At 37.9% G+C, this 23654-nt stretch overlaps 1 protein-coding gene across 1 annotated transcript in view; it reads right to left on the minus strand.

Annotated features, from left to right (window-relative positions):
• NFX1 (nuclear transcription factor, X-box binding 1) overlaps positions 1 to 23654 on the minus strand; it is a 73624-nt gene that overhangs the window by 23641 nt on the left and 26329 nt on the right. The window contains exons 5-19 of the mRNA XM_084207360.1: positions 21731 to 21802; positions 19930 to 20069; positions 18624 to 18723; positions 18276 to 18493; positions 17472 to 17569; positions 16082 to 16112; positions 14826 to 14908; positions 14170 to 14278; positions 9096 to 9215; positions 8381 to 8460; positions 7821 to 8051; positions 7458 to 7531; positions 4498 to 4599; positions 520 to 561; positions 59 to 157 (exon numbers count right to left, since the gene is read on the minus strand). Coding sequence (XP_084063486.1) covers positions 59 to 157; positions 520 to 561; positions 4498 to 4599; positions 7458 to 7531; positions 7821 to 8051; positions 8381 to 8460; positions 9096 to 9215; positions 14170 to 14278; positions 14826 to 14908; positions 16082 to 16112; positions 17472 to 17569; positions 18276 to 18493; positions 18624 to 18723; positions 19930 to 20069; positions 21731 to 21802 — 1599 coding nt within the window. The remainder of the gene's footprint in view (positions 1 to 58; positions 158 to 519; positions 562 to 4497; positions 4600 to 7457; positions 7532 to 7820; positions 8052 to 8380; positions 8461 to 9095; positions 9216 to 14169; positions 14279 to 14825; positions 14909 to 16081; positions 16113 to 17471; positions 17570 to 18275; positions 18494 to 18623; positions 18724 to 19929; positions 20070 to 21730; positions 21803 to 23654) is intronic.

The raw sequence follows: 23654 nt of genomic DNA on the forward strand, positions 1-23654 counted from the left end.
TCCCATCTTGCTCTCAACACTGCTGACTTATGACACCTGCCATTATTAAAACACATACCTTGCATCTTCTTTTAAAAGGTCACTGTACTTTGGTCCAGAAGAACGGATTTTAAAAGGATCAGAATTATCATCTATTTCAAGAGCTTCAGCAAGGCGCCTAAATTTGAGGGTAGGAGGGAAAACCCCCAAAATATAACAAAACATAAGCAAACAAAAAAAACCCCATATAAATCCCCCCAAATCTTCCACACATCACAGAAGAATTAAGTTACAGCTTACTAATACAAATTAATAGCTTTCAAAAGATATGGTCTGTACATTTGAAACTACTCATTTAGAGCTAGAATATTCTAGCAAGATTTCTGATCATTCAATATAGATCTTTATAACAGGAATCATCTCCACATTTATCTTTTCTCTAGGTCATGAAGAAAAAGATTTCTTCTCTACATAGCATTACCTTTCCAAGCCTAGACTACTTCTGTTAAAAAAAAAAAAGTAAGCAAGTTAATTTCCCACCTGTTCCTCTGAATAGCTAAGCATTCTTCGTCACATTGCAACCTGAATTATGAAAGAAAACTAAAATTAGAATCATTGCTGCACCTCATACTTTTCAAGCTGTAGCGTGTTGGTCTCATATTATCACAGCCTAAAGAAGTAACAAGAACGTGTGAGAATATTTTATTGTATTAGAACAGACAGAGCTAGAAATAAACAAATAAGCAATAATCAAAGATTTTTGAGCACCCAGTATCTTCTCTAGGTCTTGAACAGGAGCAGCAGTTACCAAGGTTGTATAGGAATTGAGGAAAAAAGCTTCTGAACTAGATGTTATATTGGTAAATTGAAAGCTAAATAGATTGGTAAGAGTTCCACTGTTCCATCCTTGAGGGAGGCCCACCAGGAGTCAGAGGACTCACATGACTTCCACAGTCAGGCAATAGGAGGACACCTGGTGGATGAAGGGGAGTGGAAATGGGTCCCTAACTCGGGGAGGTAACAGAAATTCCTCCCAACCTCCATGACCCACCCAGGTGCCACTTCAGAAAAGGTATGAGGCTCTGGATCTAGAGGATCAGCCAGATGACGTAGAAGTTAATGATCTGCCCAGTAGGCCTCTCAATTATGCTTCTTCTACGATCCATTCAGATGGATCACCACCTCTGACATCAATAAAAAAAAAAGAAGGGTAGTTGTAGTGGGTGACTCCCTTCTGAAGGGAACAGAGGGCCCCAAATGTCGACCAGACCCATCCCACAGGGAGGTCTGCTGCCTCCCTGGGGCCCAGGTACAGGATATTACTGAGAGACTCCCTGGGCTGATTCAGCCCTCTGATTATTACCCGCTGCTGATACTCCAGGTTAGCAGTGATGAGATTGAAAAGAGGAGTGTCAGGGAAATTAAAAGGGACTTAAGGGCACTGGGTCAAATTGTTGATAGGGCAGGAGCACAGGCAGTGCTCTGCTCAGTCCCTTTGGTGGCAGTGAAAAACAGTGAAAGGAACAGGGAGAGCCCACATCATCAACAAGTGGCTCAAGGGTTGGTGTCATCAGCAGAATTTTGGGTTCTTTGATCATGGGGCAACTTTTGTGGCACCTGGCTGCTGGAACTGGATGGGCTCCATCTCTCTGTTAAGGGCAGAAGGATTTAGCTCATTCCCTGGCAGACCCCATTGAGAGGGCTTTAAACTAGGTTTGAAGGGGGAAGGGGATGTAACTGGGCTGTCTGGAAGCAGGCCCAAGGGTGGTAAGCCTGAGTTAGGGGTGAAATCAGCAGCCCAGCTGAGCTGCATGTATACTACTGCACGCAGCACAGGTAACAAACAAGAAGGGCTGGAAGCCATGGTACAGCAAGAAAGCTATGATGTAGTTGCCATCATGGAAACGTGGTTGGACAGCTCACATAGCTGGAGTGCTGCACTGCATGGCTACAAGCTCTTTAGAAGAGACAGGAAACAGAGAAGAGGTGAAGGAGTGGCCCTTTATATTAGGGAGGCGTTTGATCCCATGGGTATTGAAACTAATAATGACGAAGTGGAATGCCTATGGGTAAGAATTAAGGGGAAGGCTAACGAGGCTGACATCCTACTGGGAGTCTGTTATCATCCACCCAACACGGAGGGAGAGGTGGACAACTTATTCTATGGGCAGCTGGAGAATGTTTCAGGATCACCAGCCTTTGTTCTCGTAGGTCACTTCAACCTACCAGACATCTGCTGGGAACTTAATACAACAGAAAAGAGGCAGTCCAGGAAGTTTTTAGAGTGCGTGGAGGACAACTTTTTGTCACAGCTGGTGAATAAGCCCACCAGGGGAGGGACTATGTTAGACCTATCATTTGCAAACAGAGATGGGCTGGTGGGAGATGTGGTGGTTGAAGGCCACTTGGGGCATAGTGATCATGAAATTACAGAGTTCTTGCTATTTGGTGAAAGCAGGAGGATTTCATTAAGACTTCTACATTGGACTTCCAGAGGGCAGACTTGGGCCTATTTAGGAGATTATTCAGAGAGTACCTTAGGAAGCAACCCCTAAAAACAAAGGAGTTCAGGAAAGGTGGCCATGCTTCAAAACAAAGATCTGAAGGGCAGAAGAACAGACTGTTCCTGTGTGCCAAAAGATAAATTGACAAAGCAGATGTTCAGCCTGGATGGACAAAAAGGTTTTGAAAGGACTTAGGAATAAAAAGAGGATGTATCAACTTTGGAATGAGGGTCAGGGCTCTCTGAAAGTATTTAAGGGGGTTGCTAGGGCATGTAGGAAAAAAATTAGGGAGGCCAAAGCTCACTTCAAACTTAATTTGGCAGCTTTTTTAAAGGATAATAAAAAATGTTTTTACAAATACACTAACAGCAAAAGGAAGGGTAAGACCAGCCTTCTTTCTCTATTGGATGAGGGAGGGAACTGCAGATGAGGAGAAGGTGGAAGTACTTAATGCCTTCTTTACCTCAGTCCTTGGTGTCCTCACGACAACTGTCCTTCTGGGTTGGTAGATGGTATCAGGGAGCAGAATAGCTCCCCTGTTATCCAGGAGGAGGCAGTCAGAGAACTGCTGAGCCACTTGGATGTTCATAAATTTAAGGGACCAGATGGGATCCATCCCAGGGTGATGAGGGAGCTGGCAGATGAGCTCGCGAAGCTGGTCTCCATCATTTACCAACAGTCCTGGCTCACTGGTGAGGTTCCAGATGACTGGAAGTGGGCCAGTGTGACGCCCATTCACAAAAAAGGGTGGGAAGGAGGATCCTGGTAATTAAAGGCCAGTTAGCCTGACCTCAGTACCCAGTAAGATAACAGAACAGTTTATATTGAGTGTCATCACGCAGCACTAACAGGACAGCCAGGGTATCTATCAGACCCAGCCAGCATGGGTTTAGGAGGGGTAGGTCGTGTCTGTCCGCGGAGATGGTAGACCATCCCTACTTGTGTTTAAAAAAAGACTGGATGTGGCAGTCAGTGGCACAGTTTAGTTGAGGTGTTAGGGCATGGGTTGGACTTGATGATCTTGAAGGTCTCTTCCATCCTAGTGATTCTGTGAATAAAGGCTACCTACCACAGTTTAGGTATGATATTAGGAAAGACTTGTGCAAAGAAAAGCCATCTCTGGTAATTTCAATTGTTCAAGGAAAGGGCAGTGTGTGTCCACACAGAAAGATATGTGTTAGTGACTATAACGCAATAGAAAAAGTTCTTAAGTATGCTGGCACTAGCTTTGGTACAGGAAATCATGAAGCAACTATATGGGAAATGTCATTATTTTGACTTTACACAATATAAAGGAACATTAGATTTTATCACACATAATAGACTGACTCTGAAATTATCAAATGCAATATAAAGAAAGAAGATGATAATAGAAATAAACTAAAACCAGAGATTAGGGACTTCAAAAGCAAAGACTTCAGTAAGTCAACTTTCTGACAGAAGGATGCTGGAGAAAGTTGACAACTTCATAAAGAGTATAAGTAAAGGGACAAGCTCTTTCATTCCTGAGGAACATCAGGAAAACTTGTATCACAAAATTAAAATCAGGTTTGTGGTGCCAGCCAGGACGACAACACCAAAGCACCAGTACAAACATGAAAAATTCTAAAACAGGTAATACAAGAATATTATAAATAGTTAAGATGATGACTAGGAGAAAATATGTCCTATCAATCATCCAGAAAGGAACACTGGATTGCTGAAACAGAAGATAAAGTCTATTGCTCTGTCTAGAAATTTGAAAAAATCCAGAGGAACTCAAATGAGTTGGCAGAGTAGGAAAAAAGCTCTGAAACCACAACCAGACATACAATGACAGAGATCTCATTCTACATGAAAGAAAAACCATGAAGCACCACAGAACTGCAAAACACTCTTTAAGCATATTGCTAAAGTAGAGTCAGACTGGTACTACAGCTAGCATTTTTATCACCGAAATAATATATTTTGCATGTCACCTTTGCTTCAGATACACACAAAAGCTTCAAATACGCTACTACATGTATCTCCTTACCTGGCTTGCTTCATTTCTTTTTTCGTAATAAGCCTACTAATTTCCACTGAATCCCCAAGCTGTAGATCTGTTAGCTTAGTTGCTATAGATATAGCAGCTATTCTGAAAAAGAGAGTGGTAGATTTCATTTAAGGCAACACATAAACTTCTAAAAAGGTATATACGGGTGCAGATTCAACATCTAGGTAGAAGAAGTAAGACAGACTGATCTTTTTCTCATAAGATCTGAACTCTAGTTCTACATCACCAAGTTTTAGGAATCTGATCTAGTTACATAAATCAAGAGTCTACTCTCATCTCCCTCAACTAGGAGTAACGCTAACAAATGGACATGCTTCTTATGCAAGTTCTTACGCATGGCAAATACTCTTTCTCCTCGCTTGCTAATTATACAAGCTACAGGTTACCATATAGCTTTAACTATCATTTCATCTGATTTTTCTCTGACTGTGTGCAACTAAAATCTGTAAAGTGAATTTATAAATTACTTAAAAATTTGCTTGTAAAATATGGTTAACACAAACCACAAGGAAAGGACAAAATGCCTACCCAGATCATTACCATTTTCTTTATAAAGATTCTTCCTAATTCCCTTCCCAGTCTCCTTTGCTAAAATTTGTATAACTAAAATATACAGGAATTTTTTATGGAAACATCCCACAAAATTTTCAAACAAACTCCTAAAAATGAAACATTGTATCCTCTTGAACTAGCTTTTCTGTTACATTAAAATAAAAGGATATGTTTGTTACGGTATGTTTCTCTCTTTATGTTTTTCATCACATTCAAAGACTAACCATCTATCAGGAAGGAGGCTAATCATACTACATAAAACAAAAAAATCATTTAGAGGCCCTTCATATTAATCAGCTGATGCCACAGTCTAGATAATGGGATATTAGATGATATGACATCATTTGTGCCATATGTACGGATATAGCAGCATGTAGGGGGATGCAGTATGGGTAAATGAAGGTGGTACAGAAGGTAATCTTATCCCCCAATGAGTTGCAGCTGGACCAATTACTAAGATTAGAAGCAGGCCTGATCTTTACAGGCCACACCTGTAACCAATAAGAACAAGTGGTATAAAAGAGTGGATTGGTGGGATCTGGAAGAAGGGGAGTCAGATGATTGCTGCAAGGACCAGGGACAGTCAGTGCATAGAGGAGCTGCATTGCCAGAAATTTTGAGGAAGTATGAAGCCCTGGAGATACAAAATCCTTGCACTATAATGAAGATAGAACTTGTGCTGTCTAAGGCAACAGCAGCACAGGTATTTTGTGTTCCCTTGGACATTCTTTCATCAGCATTCATTGAAAAAACTGTTTTATCAAAGCTGTTTTATCATGTCTCTAAAATTTTTGAGAAAACTTGGATACTCCCCTAATTTGTTGACTTTTACTTTTTTGTGGTTTCTTTTAATGGTTTTTGTTATCGTCGTGTTGGTTTGTTGATAGGTAGGAAAAATGGCCAACTTATCTCCACAAAATTAGAATAATCTTTCAGGAACCTGAACTGCTGGAGTTATCAAACTTAGCTGGCACGTTACTATCACAAGTCAAGAGTAACTTATAAGCACGTATGAACGCATTTTAACTGATACAAACACCTGCTTTAAACAGAAGAGTTTCTCTTCCTCCAGATTTGGGCTCTGATCAGAGAAATAAATACATATCTATTCACCTTACACATGCAAGATCTCTCTCTGGCTTTAAAGAACCATTTTCCTTGCATGAATAATTAGGCAGTGCCTGAGTTATAAAACAGCAGAGAAAGAACTTCAAAAATCTTGTATGTTATCTTCTGAACTTATCATTAATGACAAGCATTTGTCAATTTAAACTGGTATTTCAACATTGAGCCAGTCTTCTGATTTGTATTCATAGTGATGAAAATACCATAAAAATCACACTTCTGTACATATATCTTCGATTCAACTTAATACTGACTACAAATGTTCTTGATTGTTTCTAGTTAGCACATTTTTCTCCTTGTTTTCATTAGGTAGCATTAAATACCTAAGCTAAACTATTTTCTCTCAGAACTTGAATATGGAGAGTGTTCAGCAGAATCCAAGCAGCATACCCTAAGCTGGGCTAGGACAAAAAAAAGGCCCTCTGATAACAGTTCCAAATAAACCCATCACTAAAAAACCTTCTCTAAAAGACAGGAAGAATCTCAGATTTTGGATGCCTATCAAGCAGGATACAGAGCAGATCTCTGATCACATACTAACTCTTTTGACTAACTTTTTTTACTCCCTTTCAATCACAGCTTTAGAGTAAGATTTTTAAAAAATATTATTATTACTGTTTTGCTGTATTCATTTCAAAAGTTCCAAAGCCCCATTTTTCTTCTTTTCCTTGTCCATTCCCTGCTCTCTCTCTTATGAGAGAGAAAATTAAGTTTAGACATAGGATCTGGAGATTGTTGCAATAAATACAGTTGGGTAGGGCTCAGTTTGCCCAAGATTAAAACCCAAGATTTAGATGCCAAAGCTCTCCTGCCTAAATTTAGCTATTTCAGAATTACCTTAAATCACTCTTCAGCATCCATCATCTCTACTGCCTAGGTTCCATCATACATGATTGGAAGCTTGGGACAGCAAGTCACATTTGGACTGCAATCAACTACCTTCAGGAGCCTGAATCTGGACTTGAAAAATTTGTACCTAATTGTTCTTTGCGGATAGAATACAGTTCAACATATGGAAGAGTCCAGCTTTGACATATCAACAGCAAAAAAAGAAAAAAAAGAGTTCTAATACAGCATAGCTGGTACAAAAGCTCTGGGAAATACCACAGCCCCCCCGCCCAAAACTACCGTACGTCAAAGTACAAAAAAGTTAAAAAGCTTGTAAACTAAATATATTTAGTCAAGTCTAACTACCTGCAATTTAATCAAACTGTGAAGCAATAGGTCCAGTAAGGAATTGAAAGAATTATTACCATACCAACCTTTGATATGTATTAGATGCTTCAGAGCATATCATACTCTCCTTTCTTCTTCCACACTCACACTGAAGATCAACCTGCCATAACACATAAGTAAGCAGCTTTTTAAAGTTTTGTCTATTTACTACCATGGAGGATTTACTGCCATGAAGGATATAAACTTATTCATTTTAGAAGGCCTATTTTATTGGAATAATGGCTAACTAAAAGTGATGAATAGTTTTATTTTTAAAAAATCAGTATTTTAAGTTTACAGAAAAAATGTTATGCTATCAATATACAAACATGTCACAACTGTTACTGGCTGATAATTTAACCATATAATTCACCTGTGACTTGGCAGTGAATTTTCTTTAGATATCTAACCTTTGCACAGCAGGATGTTGTCGGGCAGTGTGAAGAAGGATGACATGGAGCCATACATGGATGATTACAATATAGCCTTGGAATAATACACGGCTGTTTACATTCTTCATCTATAAGACATTCTCCTTTATGACAAATTCTTTTACATTTGTGCATTCCACATTTTAACATTTGATTGCAGCGAAGTCCGCAGGAAATGTCGGTGAGATGACAAGGAATATTACTTCGCAGCTGAAAGAGGAAAGGAAGAAGATGACAACTAACAGTAAAAATTATCAAAGGAAATCTCAAAGCGCTTTTACTGTTCACACCTTCATTAGCACTGTCCACATAAGAATCTTAATACTAAAAGATCTTAGATCAAGAATGAATTTTGTTTTATACTATAGTCCAATAGAGTTGGTTTGCATGCATACGGAATAAAAGATATACTTCTCCAATTTAATCACACTAAACTCCAACTCCAGTAACACATTCCATTTCAAAGATGACACAAACATCTAAGCCTACAGTCATAAAAAACTGTTTAGTATTCAAAACCATTAATTGTCCAGACTTACTTCATGCTTGCCCATACACCATTTCTGAGTGAGATAGGTACAGGGGGGACATTTCTCCTCACTGTGACATGAATGGTACACTGCAGTCACAGAAATATAAAAGTCATAACAGTTTAATCAGTATACTTCAGTTGAATGTGTTAAAGAAGACAGTAAAGACTATTAAGCATTAGAATGCAAAACTGCACAATTTATGGAGGATTATGTATCACAAAAAAATATGATGCCAAGTGTTTATGTGAATAATCTCTATACACTCTAAATCAAATAGCAGGTAATTTTTAAATTTGTGAGTAGTGTTATTTATACTCCCAGGCAAGATTTGTCAGAAACTATTTGACCCACACTATTTTGTGATCAGCCAATTAATTTCCAAGGAACATAGAAACTAACTGTTCCCTAGATTATCCTACTGTTTCAATAGAGCACTTGATCTTTGGATTACAGCAATTAATGTGTTGCGACTAATAAGAAAAAACACCAGTGTTTTTACCAGTAAGAAGTACCATTAGTAGTTTTCATTGCAAGTTTTTAGCTGATTAGCTTGGATATATGTTTTCAAATAGACCTATGTCCACCTTTCTGCATTTTGATTAAAAGAACCCCAAATTAAAACAAACAAACAAAAAAACCAACCACACAACAAAACCAACCAAACAAAAACCAATAACAAAATCCCAAAAAACCCCAATCAAAACTGAATGGCTTGACTTACCTGGATGATCACAGTCATGTGGCCTGGTGCATGTTTTTTTACACTCTGGTGGCTGAGTGCCACAGGGAACAGGGGGGTAAATCACAGATTCACCACAATAACAAGTTAACTCCTCAAAACCTGAAAAAAAAGTCAAACATATCCTAATGACTACATCTATTTGCATGTTTCCTCTATGAGAAATCTTTATGTAGCATGCAAATGTTTTATTCCAGCTTTGTTTTTTAATATTAAGTACTAATATTTGAAATTAGTGAATTTATTAGCTTTTGTGGCTCCTACAAGAAAACTAGACTATGAAGACTTGGTTAGGAATTATGCTTTGCTTTTAGAGCGGTTCTTTCATATCAATATTTTGAACCAGCACAAGCAAAATGCTCATGTCAAGTTGAAAGCTTTGCTGTTCTACCTTTGATGATTTAAAAAGGGGAGGTATCTCTTGAATTCCCTTCCAGAAGGCTCATCATCAAAATTTTGTGTTCCAAATTTCCTGACATCCCCTTTTCAGACCATTGTTTAGATCTTGTCATTTTGCCAAGCCCTGCATATAGTACTATAAAGATTCCAAAGAAAATTACCAAAAGACAACAAGTCTTCTTTATGGTATTTATTATTACATGGATCCTCATAAGTGTTCATTATGAATGTGTCCAAATACTTCAAACTTAGCTTTGTGTGTTTTGGAAGTTCTCTGTCTCAGGCAGTACCCATTTTATTCTGAGTGCATTTTTTTATCTTCCGTGTTTGGGAAACAAGTTTTAAACTCCTATAAGATCCAAATCTCAGCAATAAACAAAGTAATAGAAGTACTTACATACACCACCCCAACGAAAACACTGCACAAAAATTAATACAATTCACTGCTTTTTTCAAATTATATAGAAACTGGTAAACTGACTGGAATGCAAACTAGATTCAAACAGATAAACGCTTAGAAAAACAGAACACTAAGAAAACATTTGACATCATACAGAAGGAGATGTGAGAACAAAAAGAGAATATGACTGGTCTATATGCAAATAAAGAGGTAGTGGAAAACAACAGAAAATGGTGGAGGAGGTAAGAGAATAAAGGGGCAACAAAAATACAAACAAACCAGCAATTTTAACCTGAAGAGGAGTGTGTTAAGGGAGCTTGGCATTCAGCAAGTTCTCTAACTCTAACTCTGGAATCACAGGATTCTTCCTTCCTAGTCTACCAAAGCAAAACCTATTGAACTCCCAAATGTTCCTATTGTCCCACTCCTCTAGATATTGATGGCTGCTAGATCACAGCTCCAGCCTGGGGTAGGACTGAACACACATTCCAGAGAGACAAGACACACAATACATACATGGCAATAACATGACCAGATACACAGACTAACACAAAGCCAACTGAATTATGAGATTCAAGTAAAGAGGAATACCAATAGCTAAATCCTCTTCCTTCTCTTCAGCTCATCAGGACTGAAGATTATTAGTGAAGACAACACATACACACAATTCACTCCAAATTCACAAGCACACCACATTCATGAATCTGAAATACCAGCACAGACTGTCTTATATCCATGCCTGGACAGACTCCTTTCCCAGGTACTGGCTGAAACCTTGGGTATTTCCAGAGGCAGATCTACTCCTACTAGCCATTCAATCCAGCTTTGAAGCAAGCTTGTTAGAAAATTGCACACAAACCCTCATCCATCCCTGTTGTGGCACCCAGATCAAGGGGTCCTTATAACTTATTATCCCATTCTCCAGCTTTTTGCACACGGGATACATCAATCTGATCTCTCAGTTGCTGGCATAAAGACTATGTGCTCCCATGACATGCAGCCAAGCCTCCAGCTGCTGGCACTCAAGAACTCTCACACACTGAACAGAGAATGAGACTACGATGAAAGATATTAAATCTTAACTATGACAGGATAAACAATGGACATGAGGTGCACAAATCTCTATCAGATAAGTAAGCTGACCAACAGCTTCATTCTATCACTCCCATCCACTGGCAGGGAAAGAAAATGTAATGACTTGAGATAAGGACCAGGAGAGGTCACTCGCCAAATACCATTACTTGCAAAACACAGATGCCAACTGGGGATACTGAGTTTATTTCTAATAAAATCAGAGCAGGATACTGCAAAGTAAATCTTAAACACACTTCTCCCCCACCCCTGCCCCTCTCCCAGGCTCCAGCTCCTGCCCCCCAGTGGTGCATGGGTCAGGGAATGGGGGCAGTTGATCACACATTTTTCCTGTTGCTGCTCAGGGAGAAGAGTCCTTCCCTGCTCCACAGCTGGGTTCTCTGTGGAGTTCCATGGGGAGCTCTGCATGAACTTCTCCAACAGGAGTCTGTCCTGCGTGCAACAGTTCTCCACAAACTGCTCTAGCACAGGTCACTGTTCCAAAGGGTGCAGCCCTTCAGGCAAAACCTGGTCCAATGTGCGTTCCACCAGAGTCACGGGTCCTACCAGGAAACCTGCTCTAGTGTGAGCTCTGCTCTCCACAGGTCTGCAGGTCCCTGCCAGGAGCTTGTTCCAGCACAGAACCCCCACCAGTTCACAGCCTCTTTCAGGCATACACTTGCTCCAGTGTGCTCTCAGACATACACTCCAGTGGGGTTCCTCTGTGAGCTGCAGGTGAATCTCTGTACCCCTGTTGACCTCCATGGGCTGCAGGGCCACAGCTGTTTCACCATGGTCTTCCACAATAGTGGCTCTGCTTCAGCATCTGAGCATCTCCTCCCTCTCCTTTTTCACTGATCTTAAGTGTCTGCATAGTTGCCTCCTCTCTTCTCTGGCTGCACTTACATCTCTTCAATATTTTTTTTTACTTCTTAAATACATTTTCACAGAGGTGTTACTGTTACTCCTCATCAGCTTGACCTTGGCCAGTAGTGGATCCATCTTAGAACCAGCTGGCATTGACTCTGCTGGACATAGGGTAGCTTCTAGCAGCTTCACACAGAAGGCAATTCTGTAGCCAGTTGCTTCCACACCCTGGATGCAAACCCAGTACAGCCACTGGCCACTCAGCAACATCTGTACCCAAATCTGTTACTTCTGCTATTATCAGTGTGGTTATATCAGCATCACAACTACCTACTGGCCTTGAGAAATTCCACTCTCAAAAAGGTTCCCTATACCTCACTTATCCAACTGGGAAGCTCAGACATCTCTCACCCTTTTTGGTGAGGAACAGATGTGAAATTTCCTATCTGAAACTTCTTTCACTTTTTCAATGATTTTTGCTATGTTCAGAAATTTCTCAGGTCTGGTTATTTTTTATGATCTGTTCCATCAGTTAAATCTCAGGCCAGATCCTACTCATTTGCCCATATATTTTGAAATACAGCAGTTAGTAAAAAAAACCTGCAATTTTTGTCTAAGGAGACTAAATTACAACAGATTACAGCAAATAAGAATGCTAGGGTGAACAAAATGTTAGAAGAAAGAAGTAGAAAGCAAAAGTAGAAAAGATTCAGAATGTCCATGGGAAGGAATGCCCCATGGAAAGGAAGCATGGCAAAGAGTAGAGCTTTGTTGTACCTCACTACAGGTCCTGAAACAACCTTCCAAGGTCTTTGGAAGACCTGAATGTTAGACAACTACACAGGTAGCTTGCTATTGATGAGAAATGGTAAGTGAAGAATCTTAAAATGAGAAGTCTCTTACTTGCACTAATGAGGATAATGGGGACAGAATGTAGAAAGGTCTGATCCAAAAGGCAGAAATACAGTATCTGAAAACTTTTTTTTTAAATGCACTGTCTCTAATGGTGAGATTATTTATTTTCCCTAAGAGATGTATTCCTGTCTTGATGGAGACTGTGCATGCATAAAGAAACCCTAGCACAAGAAAGGGACCACACTTATCAGCACTGAGGAAATTACACTGGAAAGTAAAGTACCTGGGAAGCACAAAGAGGTGTAGATGCACTCTAGCATTGCACCTTGATGTCACCCCTCAGCATTCCTAGCAAAAGCAGTAATGAAGAGAAAAGCAGGGACAAGAAATACAATCAAATGAGCAGGCAAATGACTTACAGCTGACCATACCATGGCATTTGCTACCATGGCTGATATAAACCACCTGCAAAGTGTTGGCTAGACAGGTGAATCAGAGTGAAGAATGGTCCTTGGAGTGCTGAGAAGGCCTCACCATTAATTACAGGGTCAGAATCATATAGAATCATACAATGCGTGCCTCTGTAATCTCAACAAGCAGCGTCCAACAAAGCAGGTAAGAAATCTTTAAAGATACTACTTAGTTGATTTACCTCTGGACAGATTCAAATGGGAAACTTCAGGGACACAGAGGTTTAAGCCAAATTACCATAATAATCTGGTTCCTGAAGTACATAACTTCTTTTCCCATATTCAGAAAAAAAATCAGCATGGAAGATTGACCTCTAGATTTTATCACATTCAACACTGGAGCAATTTACAATGGAGGCATCCCATTTAACAATGGACGCAATCCTTAGGTCTCCTTTAATCTGAGAGTGAAATACAATCCTCAAAAATATTGCAGAAATGTGGATAAGTTTAATGACCTTAAATATTAAACCTATGGAATTCAGTGAAGAAAAACAACTGCTCAGAAAAATCCACACATTCTGACTCGACTAGACCAGAAGTTACTAACAGGACTTCTGAGACATTAAGATTACTATTTTGCTTTGTCAAGAGAAATATTTGCACACAGAAATATTTATTTTTCTAATGAGAGATGCAGTCAACACATGCATCATATTCACAGGCTATTAAGACAGATTACAATGCTTACTCAAGCACAGTGAGCTTCAGAGGCTCTAGCACCTTCTCTTTCCCACGATGATTCCATGAAAAGTTGGTCTCCATAAAATGGAGGTCTTTGACTATGTCCAAATGCATATAATACAGGTGAGACGCATGTACTACTGCAGCAAAGCCCCTTCAATCTGTAAACAGTATCCTTACAATCTCCATCACCTGTCTTTCTCCTTTTTCACCAGTGTGAAACAGATCACATTAAATGCCTAGAGCTATACAGAGATATTAATGTATTCCTAGAATAAATGACAATTATGTATTTATACACAAAACTCACTTGTTTGCCAGCATGTCTGACAACTGCCGCGATGGCAGGGTTCTTCACATCTATGAAGCCCACAGTTGAGTTTACGACCACAAACCAAAGAGCACTTATGTTCGGTGTCCTAAGAAATGGCAAAAAAGAAAAAGCAGAATTTAACTATAAGCCCTATTGGCTATTTTTTTCTCTTTGAGGTTCCAATCTACTTCTAATAATAGACAGACAAAACTGTATAGTGGAAAAAATAGCTTAGGCCAAATCTATACAGTTTTTCCATCACTGTATGGATACACAATTTTTAATGCAGATTCTGTTAAGACTTCTGTTACAGATACAGCTACAAGGTTTATGCTTCTTCTATTAAGTAATATGCCTTCCCTCTCCATTCTCCCTGGAATCACTGCATTGACAAAAAGCACCTTTACACTGATTGAACTGCATTTAGGCTTGAAATTTGGCTTTACATTTATAATGATACCAAAAAACAAAACTTGCAAAATAAATGCACACACACAAACTTTGTGAGCATAACCAACACAGCAAATAGAGAATGAAGACACACAAAAATGGAAAGATTAAAAAAAAAAATTTTTGGTTGTGATGTTAACATCACAACGAAAATTAAACACACATCATATCAAACAATTTTGTGAAACCAGAGGTACACTTACCACACAGCAAACTTCATTACACTTGTGTCGTCCACATGATCTCTTCTTGTTGCATCGCTTGTCACACATGAACGTAATTGCAGCTATTAAAAAAAAAATCCCCCCAAATTCCTAACTTTTAGGCCTTTGCATATGCTGAGAATAAAACCTGTAATTACAGTGTTATGCTAAGGCTGTTGCAAGGCATGGTCTAGGAGAGACTAAAAAAGGGTAAGCCAGCAAGCCAACTTTTAAATTACTCGCACTCCCTCACAATTATCCCCATGTGGGCACTTGCCTTTCTTTACAGAAACTCTTACTCAAAAGGATTTTAGAAAGCAGAATACATGAAGCTAGTTAATTTCCCCTTAACCTTCACACCATAAACTCCACACAACAGAACAAAGAAAACAGGATATTCTGATACTCTGAAGTCCCACAAATGTCCAATTTAAGACTGCTTAAACTGGGGTGGTTTCAGCTGTTTTAGTCAACTAAAAAAAACTACTGCTATATGCTCATGAAACTACTGCTAGCAAAGAACATCCTTATTACCATAAACAGCTAACAAAAGGGAATCACTTCTGGATTCTATAAGAGCAAAGTCTTCATAGACAAAAGGTCAAATTAGAAAGTAAGCATATTACTCCCTTATGTATCTTGTAAATAAATGCCTTAGTAGCTCAGTACACAGGGGCAATCAAATAAAGATTTCACTGATGGAAATTTTGAGATGTTACATCCTGAATACCAAGAAGCATCAAATGGGAACACTCTGCCATGGTCAGATGCAAAGACCAACTGCAAAGATCACCACCATACAATGTGTAGTAGAATCAAAGCTTATATTTCCCCAGAAAAAACAGGCATCAGAGCAAAACTATTACACTGAATCTGAGCTGTGCAAGTTGACCAAAAGTTATACAGGATAATGGGAGAGTAGGAGGGGGATGGCAACCTATTGAATATGGCAGGTGGTGTAAGAAACTGTTCAAAAAAAACCAGACATGATTCTTTGAGATCAAATGTGAAGTCCTTCCTTATGCAAAAGATGAGAGAAAACTACACATGTTTATATTTCAAACCTTCTCCCAAACACAGCAGCATGACCAGTACCATGAACAAGCAGCAGAAATTACCAACTTGGCATGGAAGCATGGATAAAAGATGCAGTACAGATCAGCTATTTGCCAACTTTGTCAATCTAACCCCAAATTACTATGAGCTGTGATAATTTCTGAACAACTTTACATTATATATGTATCATTGTCTTGTACCTTTATTTCTGAGAAGAGCACATGGAATTTCCTAAGAAACAAACAAGCAGCCATTAGATTAAAATAAATGACACAACTGAAACATACTTAACTAGAAAACACTTGGTCACATGAAAAAAGAAGCACACTCAGTTTTCAAGTGTATAACACATCTGCATAACAAAGTGAAAAATCAAATTCTCAAATTTTTTAACACAATATTTGTTCCTTAAAGATTCAATACCAATTTTTAAAAAAATGTAGTTTTGTATTCTCCACTTAATTCAGCAGTTTTAAGTGTCACCATAACTGGGAGAATCAGGCTTATACCAAGAAACCAGAAATCTGTGTGATGGAAACCAACAGAGCTCTCCCAGAGAGTACTGATAGGAGTGCATAAATTTCTGCTTTGACCAACTGTCCCAAAAATGCAAGTCTGACGAAAGAAAGGAAGAAGCCTAATGTTACAATCTACAAAGTTATAGCTAAAGACTTCAACATGAAAATAAAATGTGATGGATGAAAATAATGTTGTTGACATTTGAAGCATTCACCACAACTTTATATTCTAAGCTGTCATTTCTGAGTACCACATTTTTCATAATTGATTGAAATTATCACTGTAGTTAACTCTTTTCATAGAAGCATCTTTCTGGTGTGTGAGAAACTTCATAAACTAAACCCAAAACCTCACTACTTTAATTCAAGATTCAAAATGCAATCAAAAGTCTTCTACCCCATAACTACCTTCAGCAAACTTCTAGAAGAAAGCAATTCCAACCTCTAGCAAACTCTCAGTCATTTCCATGCACCTACAGACTTACATGTATGCAGAAGCCACCTCTACTTGCAGATGATATATAACAGGTCAAAAAACTCAAAGCTTCTGTGATAGTAGCCAAAAATTTCAAAGCTATGATTACAGAAAGTAGCATGGTTTAAAAATATAATAATTACTAAATAACAATAGCTGAGGACCTAGAGGATCACTATATAAATGGACAAAGAAAAGGAATCAGTAACAATATAGTCTCTACTAAAACATCTACAAGGAGACTACAAGCTATTACTATAAAGTTTTAATTAGGCTGCCTTTCTTGTCTCAGTTTACTCTTAGCAACACTACCAAATCCTTATGCTACAAAAATACTCCAGAATAATATAGGATCTTGCAGAATGTTGACACTAATAGTACTCTGTTCAAACTCTGCCAAAATACTTTAAAACTTGCCTTCATAGTAAAAGCATGTTACCACTTCACAGTATAACCTAGATACCATCTCTCAGTTAGTATACAACATAGGTTCTTGCAGCTAAGGAGCACAGTACTTCTTTATACTTCTTCAGTTCCTTTTTCTCCACAGCTTTAAAAAGCGGCAAAGATTACCTGTTTCTGCAGTTACACACTCACCTTTTTTTTGAAGCCACACCTACAAAAAATATTTGATGTGTGAGAACATGGTCTACAGTCTCCTTCGTGGCAAAGGCTTTCACATGTATGAATGACCTCTGGAAAAATGAAAATACAAATATTAAGAATATAAAAAATCTATGACTCGTAACATCATATTTATTAGGAGCATCACTGGTCAATGATATAAGCTTATGCACAGCTGAGTTTTATTTTCTTATTTCAGAGCATTATTATGAACACACAGCCAGACTGCAGGCTCCAGAGTGGTTTTTACACTCAAAATCGCTAATAAAATATTAATTTATTGAAATGAAATATTTAAAGACCACTTTTTGTTTTGTTTTCAAAATATTGATATCAAAAGGGTTAATCTAAGAACAAAGACTGCATCTGTGTACTTTTAACAAAGAAACAGGCATGCCCTGCTTCCAGAGCAAGGACAGAGGGAAGATAAAGGGACTGGGGGAGGAAGTACATCTGGCTTCGGAATGCAACCACAGCCAAAATAAGACCATGAAAGGACTAAGCCAGGAGGACAGTTTTATGGTAATGAGCAATTATAATCAGTATGAGATTTCTGCAAATTGTGAAGCATATGTATGTAATTTAAGTATATAAGCAACATGCTTGCAGAGAATCGGAATGCGCGACTCTAGGTGAATTTATCCTGCCTGCAGCTGGTACCGCTATAAAGAATGCCTGCTTCTTAATGCTGCATTGGTGTTCAGGAGTTCTATTCACCTGACTTTCAGTGACACTATGAGACCCTTTGAATACTCTGACACAGAAATTTCTAATTACCATAGCTACCGCAAGAAAGAGGTTTGCCACATGTTTTTCCACACGATGGGATAGGATCTGTGCAAATTTTACGTTCAACACATCCTAGTTCCAGTAACTTGCTGAGAGGAGTCTGACCACAGGGACAATGATACACAACTTGTGGAAGTCGTGGACAGAGCTGGCAAGGCTGAGGATGGCATACTTGCTTACAGTTGTGCCTCCCACAATTTAATTTTCTGGGAAAAAAAATAATCAAAGAAACAAAATAGAAAACAAGATTAAAAAAAAAAAAAGGGGGAATTATCTAAGAGTATCACAATAAGTCAATGACCTTCTTTTTAAAAGCGTAAGTCATAGTGATCTTACTTGCCACATATATTCTGACATGAAAAACTCCCAAAACCGTCAGAGAATTCTTCCTTTGATCCACACAATACTTCTTTAAAGTTGCTTCCACAATAACACACTGAAAGAAAGCAATATTCCACAGAAAATACAAGAGAATATCAGCACCAAAACACTTCCAGCAAATATAAAAAGGTAAAAAGTGAAAAATTGTGTCAGTCAGTTTTTAGAAGGATAAAGAAATTGCTTCTCTTCAGATTTATTTCATCAATGAAACAGTTTTGTCCTACAGAAGTTGGAATTCCAGCATTATTTGTTTTGATAAAGTGGTACTATGTGCACAAAAAGTTTATTTATGAAAGCAGTATACATAACAAGTTAATTATTACCTTAAAAAATGAGAAAATTAACTTACAATTTTCTGTATACTGTTCTATAAAGTTATTTATATACTGGTATACATACTCAGCCAATTTAATTTCCATTTAAGACTTGGTTTAGAAAATTTTAACAGAAATCATGAGAAGCTTGTTGAAATGTACTTTCCTGTGGCCCTGGAATCCCTGGGTGGGTAAGGATAGGTGGGATTCCATCTGCACAGGGACCCTTAGCCAATGTCATTCAGCTCTAAATGCAGATGTATCATTGGCCAGAGAGCTGGATGGGGGTAAGACCTCAACAAATCACACATGTAACTGGAGCTCCTATAAAACAAGCTGGAGGAATAAACTCAAGGCTGTTTGTCACAACAACTCTAGAGTGTGAGTCTCTATCTCTGACCCACACCCCTCATTCATGTTACACTTTCCTATCCTTCTTCTATTTTTCTTTCATTTACTGTCTAATTAATTCTTATAATTATAGTAAAAAATTCAGTAGGAACAGAGGATAATTCAGGTAAGAAAGGATTAGTTAGTCCAAGCCCTTATGTAAAGTACAGTCCGCAATGAAATCAGACCACATGACTCAAGTGTTTTATTCAGTTGGTCTTGAAAATCCCAAGAGGTTTCCCCTACAGCTAGTAGGGGAATTAAATTCCTTACAAGGAATTTAAGCTCATAGTCTCTCATCCTTCACACATGCATAACCCATCTCTGTCTGCTTAAATTACTTATTAGCTACTGAAAGGCCACTACTCAGCCCTCTCAAGATAAGGAAGTCCAGTATCACCAGCCTGTCCTAATAAGGCACATGCTCCAACAGCCTAATCATCATGGCAGGATTCCAGCAATAGATTTTGGCTGTGATAAGGAAAAACTGGCACCTGCCTCTTGGTACTGATCTTTTCCACCCCCTTGTATAGGGTGGATATCTGTAAAGTACTTACCTTGCTGTACTGTTAACTGGCAAGGTGAACATTTTCCTGAGTGGCACACTTGAGTACAGCTGTGCTTTCCACAGTTTAAAGAATTTCCACATACATTAGAACAATGAATTTTTGTTGATTGACCACAGCGAACTGAATGACTGTAGAGAAATGACACCATAGCCTGTCAGCTACATGACTTCTACACAATATTTAATAAAAAGGGAAAGACATTCTCAGTAAAATGTCAAAATCTTCAAAAGGCAGCTTAATTTAATAATGAAAGTCTTTAGGAAATAACACCCCTATTTTTTCCCTTGCTTCCCCTCTTCCACCTCACTAAAGTAAAACACCTGTACCAGTAGTTAGTCTACAGAATTTTTCCTGAAGAAAATGGATGAAAAGAACCCAAGGTGACACTAAAATTTGAACTAATGCATGAACTCATGTATGCATTGTCAGAAAAGTAGATATCTCCAATACAGACAGCTTTCTGAAGACTTAATCCTAATTCCATTGAACACAATGAAGATAGGGATACGGGACTTAATTATGTCAGATGTGTATGAAAACAACAGAGTTTTTAATTAAATGGTCAAAAAATGTGACAAAATCAATTCTCCATTTTTTTCAACTCTGTATGGCTCATGCAATGGCTGTAAAACATGTACTTAAAATTGTAATTTTAAAACATCCTTAAGTTGGTGATGCCATGCCAAACACCCTGGATGCTTCTACAGTACATATGAAATGCTATTTTGAAGCAGGTTTTATTTATCAAATGTACTATTACAAAAATCAGCAATCTGGTGAAGTAATCTGACATCTGGAAAAAAAAATCAAAGTTGTTGCATCTATTAAAGATTTAATGAAATAAGAAGTCAGAAAAACAACAAAAAACCCAAACAAAACAACAACAACAAAAAAAAGAAAATAAAAAACCCTAAACAATAAAAGGAGGTAATATTACTAGGGAAGATAAAATTCTACAAGCAATCCATTTTTCTGCTGAAGACAAAGTGCTTTTATCTACAAATACTGCCACAGAAGTTGCAGTACCTTCTGAAAAATTAAGATTGTGTAGTATTAGATTCAAACTGAGCAATAATTGCAAGAACCGAAAGATCTTTTTTCCAGAGCAAGAATGTAACACTGAAATTGGTTTATGGCTTTTTTGATTCTGTAAACAAACTCAGGCAAACAATTTATTACACAGAATCAGTTCTACATAACGAGAAAACTCAGGCCAACTGATTATGAGTGATCACATGTAGTACAGGCAGTACCATATTGCTATTTGCAATGACACTATATGCACCAAAATGTAAGGGAAAGATAGATTTCAGGTCTGGAATACACTATAGACTTCTCTGTACAGTTTCTGAGAAAAGCACATTATTTTTGAAATTATTATTTCTGAAATTAAGTAATTTAAGATCTCATTTCATTTAGATAGAAAAGATATGAACATTTTTCTATTAAATTTTTGGCATCTTCTAGCAAATAAAATTAATAAATACAAGATTTCAAAATCAAATCAATTTACAGACTGCTCAAACAATTCAGCTACATGTATCATAAACTGACAAGTATTATTTTGTTAGTTTTACTTTCTTTCTTGAAAAATTAAAAGTAACTGCATTTTTTCAAAATATAAAATTCTCCAAATCCTTTTAACCACAAATTCAAGTTACAGCTCAGATTAAACTTTGTTCAGCATATTTTTAATAAACTATAAGAAAAAAAATAGTATATAGAGTTTTAAACTGTTCTTTTGTTTATAATAACTAAACTTATGTTTGCATAGTAGAAGCATTCTTACCTTGTTTGTCCACATTCACATGTTTTTGTCACAAAGGCTGGGCACGAAGGGCACGGTCCTGGGTGGCACAGACTTAGAAGTAAGTAAAAAAAGTGAATTTAACTTGAGCTTTATTGCACTCACAGTCCACCATGACCCAACATCAGTGCATTATCAAAACATTATACAGGACTCCTACACTCACTCCTGCAGGGTGTAAAAGCAGTCTTAACAGAAGAAACAAAAATTTGATTATTACAGTTGCATCAGTCTCAAAGACCACTAATGTTGAAGGAAAAACTATTCCTGCCACTGTCAAATCAACAGTACTACAAACAAATCAATTCCGCTACTGACACTTATATATTTGATTTTCACCCGCAAATATGCATCAATTCAACTGTGTTCACATTGATAACACCCAAAAAATCATCTTATGTCCAAAGCATTAACGTACTTCTTTTTTCAGTGATTTTAAACACAACAGAGATAAAAACTTCTCTAATAATTTCTTCTTTTGAGCTGGTGGCTTTATCTTTGAACTCAGTGCTTCTAGTGCCACCACTAAGAAGTGTTGTTCCTCTTCCTGTAAGGTAACACACGGGAGACACAGCAAGTCTGCCTCCATTTTTTTCTAACTATCAAGGGCAATTGCCTATGAGTGTCATCAATTCTAGTCCTTTACATATCAGATCTTACCTCCTACTTCAAGAAAAACTAGATGTTCCCTATCTGCGTGTAAGACCTTAGTTGGGCACAGACAAGCCCAGATCTATGAAATTATACTTAACTATCTAGTCTGCACCCTTCCTTAGCCAACTCCCAGTTCCCTTCATCTGCAAAAACAGCAGCTCTCATTTGGAGCAATTATTACTGGCCAGAACTGACCAGCACAGACATCCTAGCCAAAAGAAAAAACTCAGAAACATCAGAAAACCCCATAAACACAGACCACCCAGCTACATAGTAACTACTGAATTCCTCAAGGACAGTAACTATACAAGTACTAATTAGTACACCAGTCATACGCAATATAGCTGAGTCATGCCTCCAGCTTGTCAATAGTGGTCTGGCATCCTTTCTTCCTCTACCACTCCTAGTTGACAATAAGGCCTAACCTATCACTCAACCTATGCCAGCTCTAACAATAAAGCCAAGCAATTGCACAATAAACCAATTCAAAACAATGAAAAATCCCCCATCACATCAAGCAAATCCAAAAAACAAACCACCAAAACCTCCATAACCCTCCGTCTTTTGATAGGTCAGTTTTATGACATAGTGAAGAGTTGAAAAAGCAACAGAGCAGGCACAAGGAAAGGTAGAAAAAAAGAAAAACTGTATGGTTACACAGTAAAGCAGGAAGAAAGCAAAACCACTGAATTAATTAAAACTGTATTGTAGAATTTCAGACAATGAGAATTAACATGCATTCTGCAACATACGAGAAAACCTATCTTACATGAAAACCTCTTGTAACAGGACTGCACTGTATATTGCACTGTCTTGACTTCAATTCTCACAGATCCATGTAGGATTCTGAAGGCTGGATACCAACTTAAGAACTAAGAATCAGATAAAAGTAAATATAAATTCAAAATACTATGATCTAGGTCATAACTTGGAAAAGAAGCAAGAAGGCACATCATCTTCGAAAGTCTTGTCATGTTAAGTTTTTTACCTGGTGTATTATTTCTCTCAACACACTCATAAGCTTTCTTCCATAACCCCACTCCTGGCACGCTTTCTGATGATACTGTATCACACAACAGCAATTTATATTGATCGCAAATACTTTAAAGTTGTAAGTACCAGTAATAACAGACTGTAGTCTTACAGCAAGATTCCTTTTCTTAAAACAGTATCAGACAATTTTCAGACATCTGAAAGTTTGGACAATGTATGTTTCTGAGACAGTTTTCTGACCTTTTGTTAATAAGAACAG

The sequence above is a fragment of the Fringilla coelebs genome (assembly GCF_963513975.1).
Source record: "Fringilla coelebs genome assembly, chromosome: 1".
Lineage (NCBI taxonomy): Eukaryota > Metazoa > Chordata > Aves > Passeriformes > Fringillidae > Fringilla > Fringilla coelebs.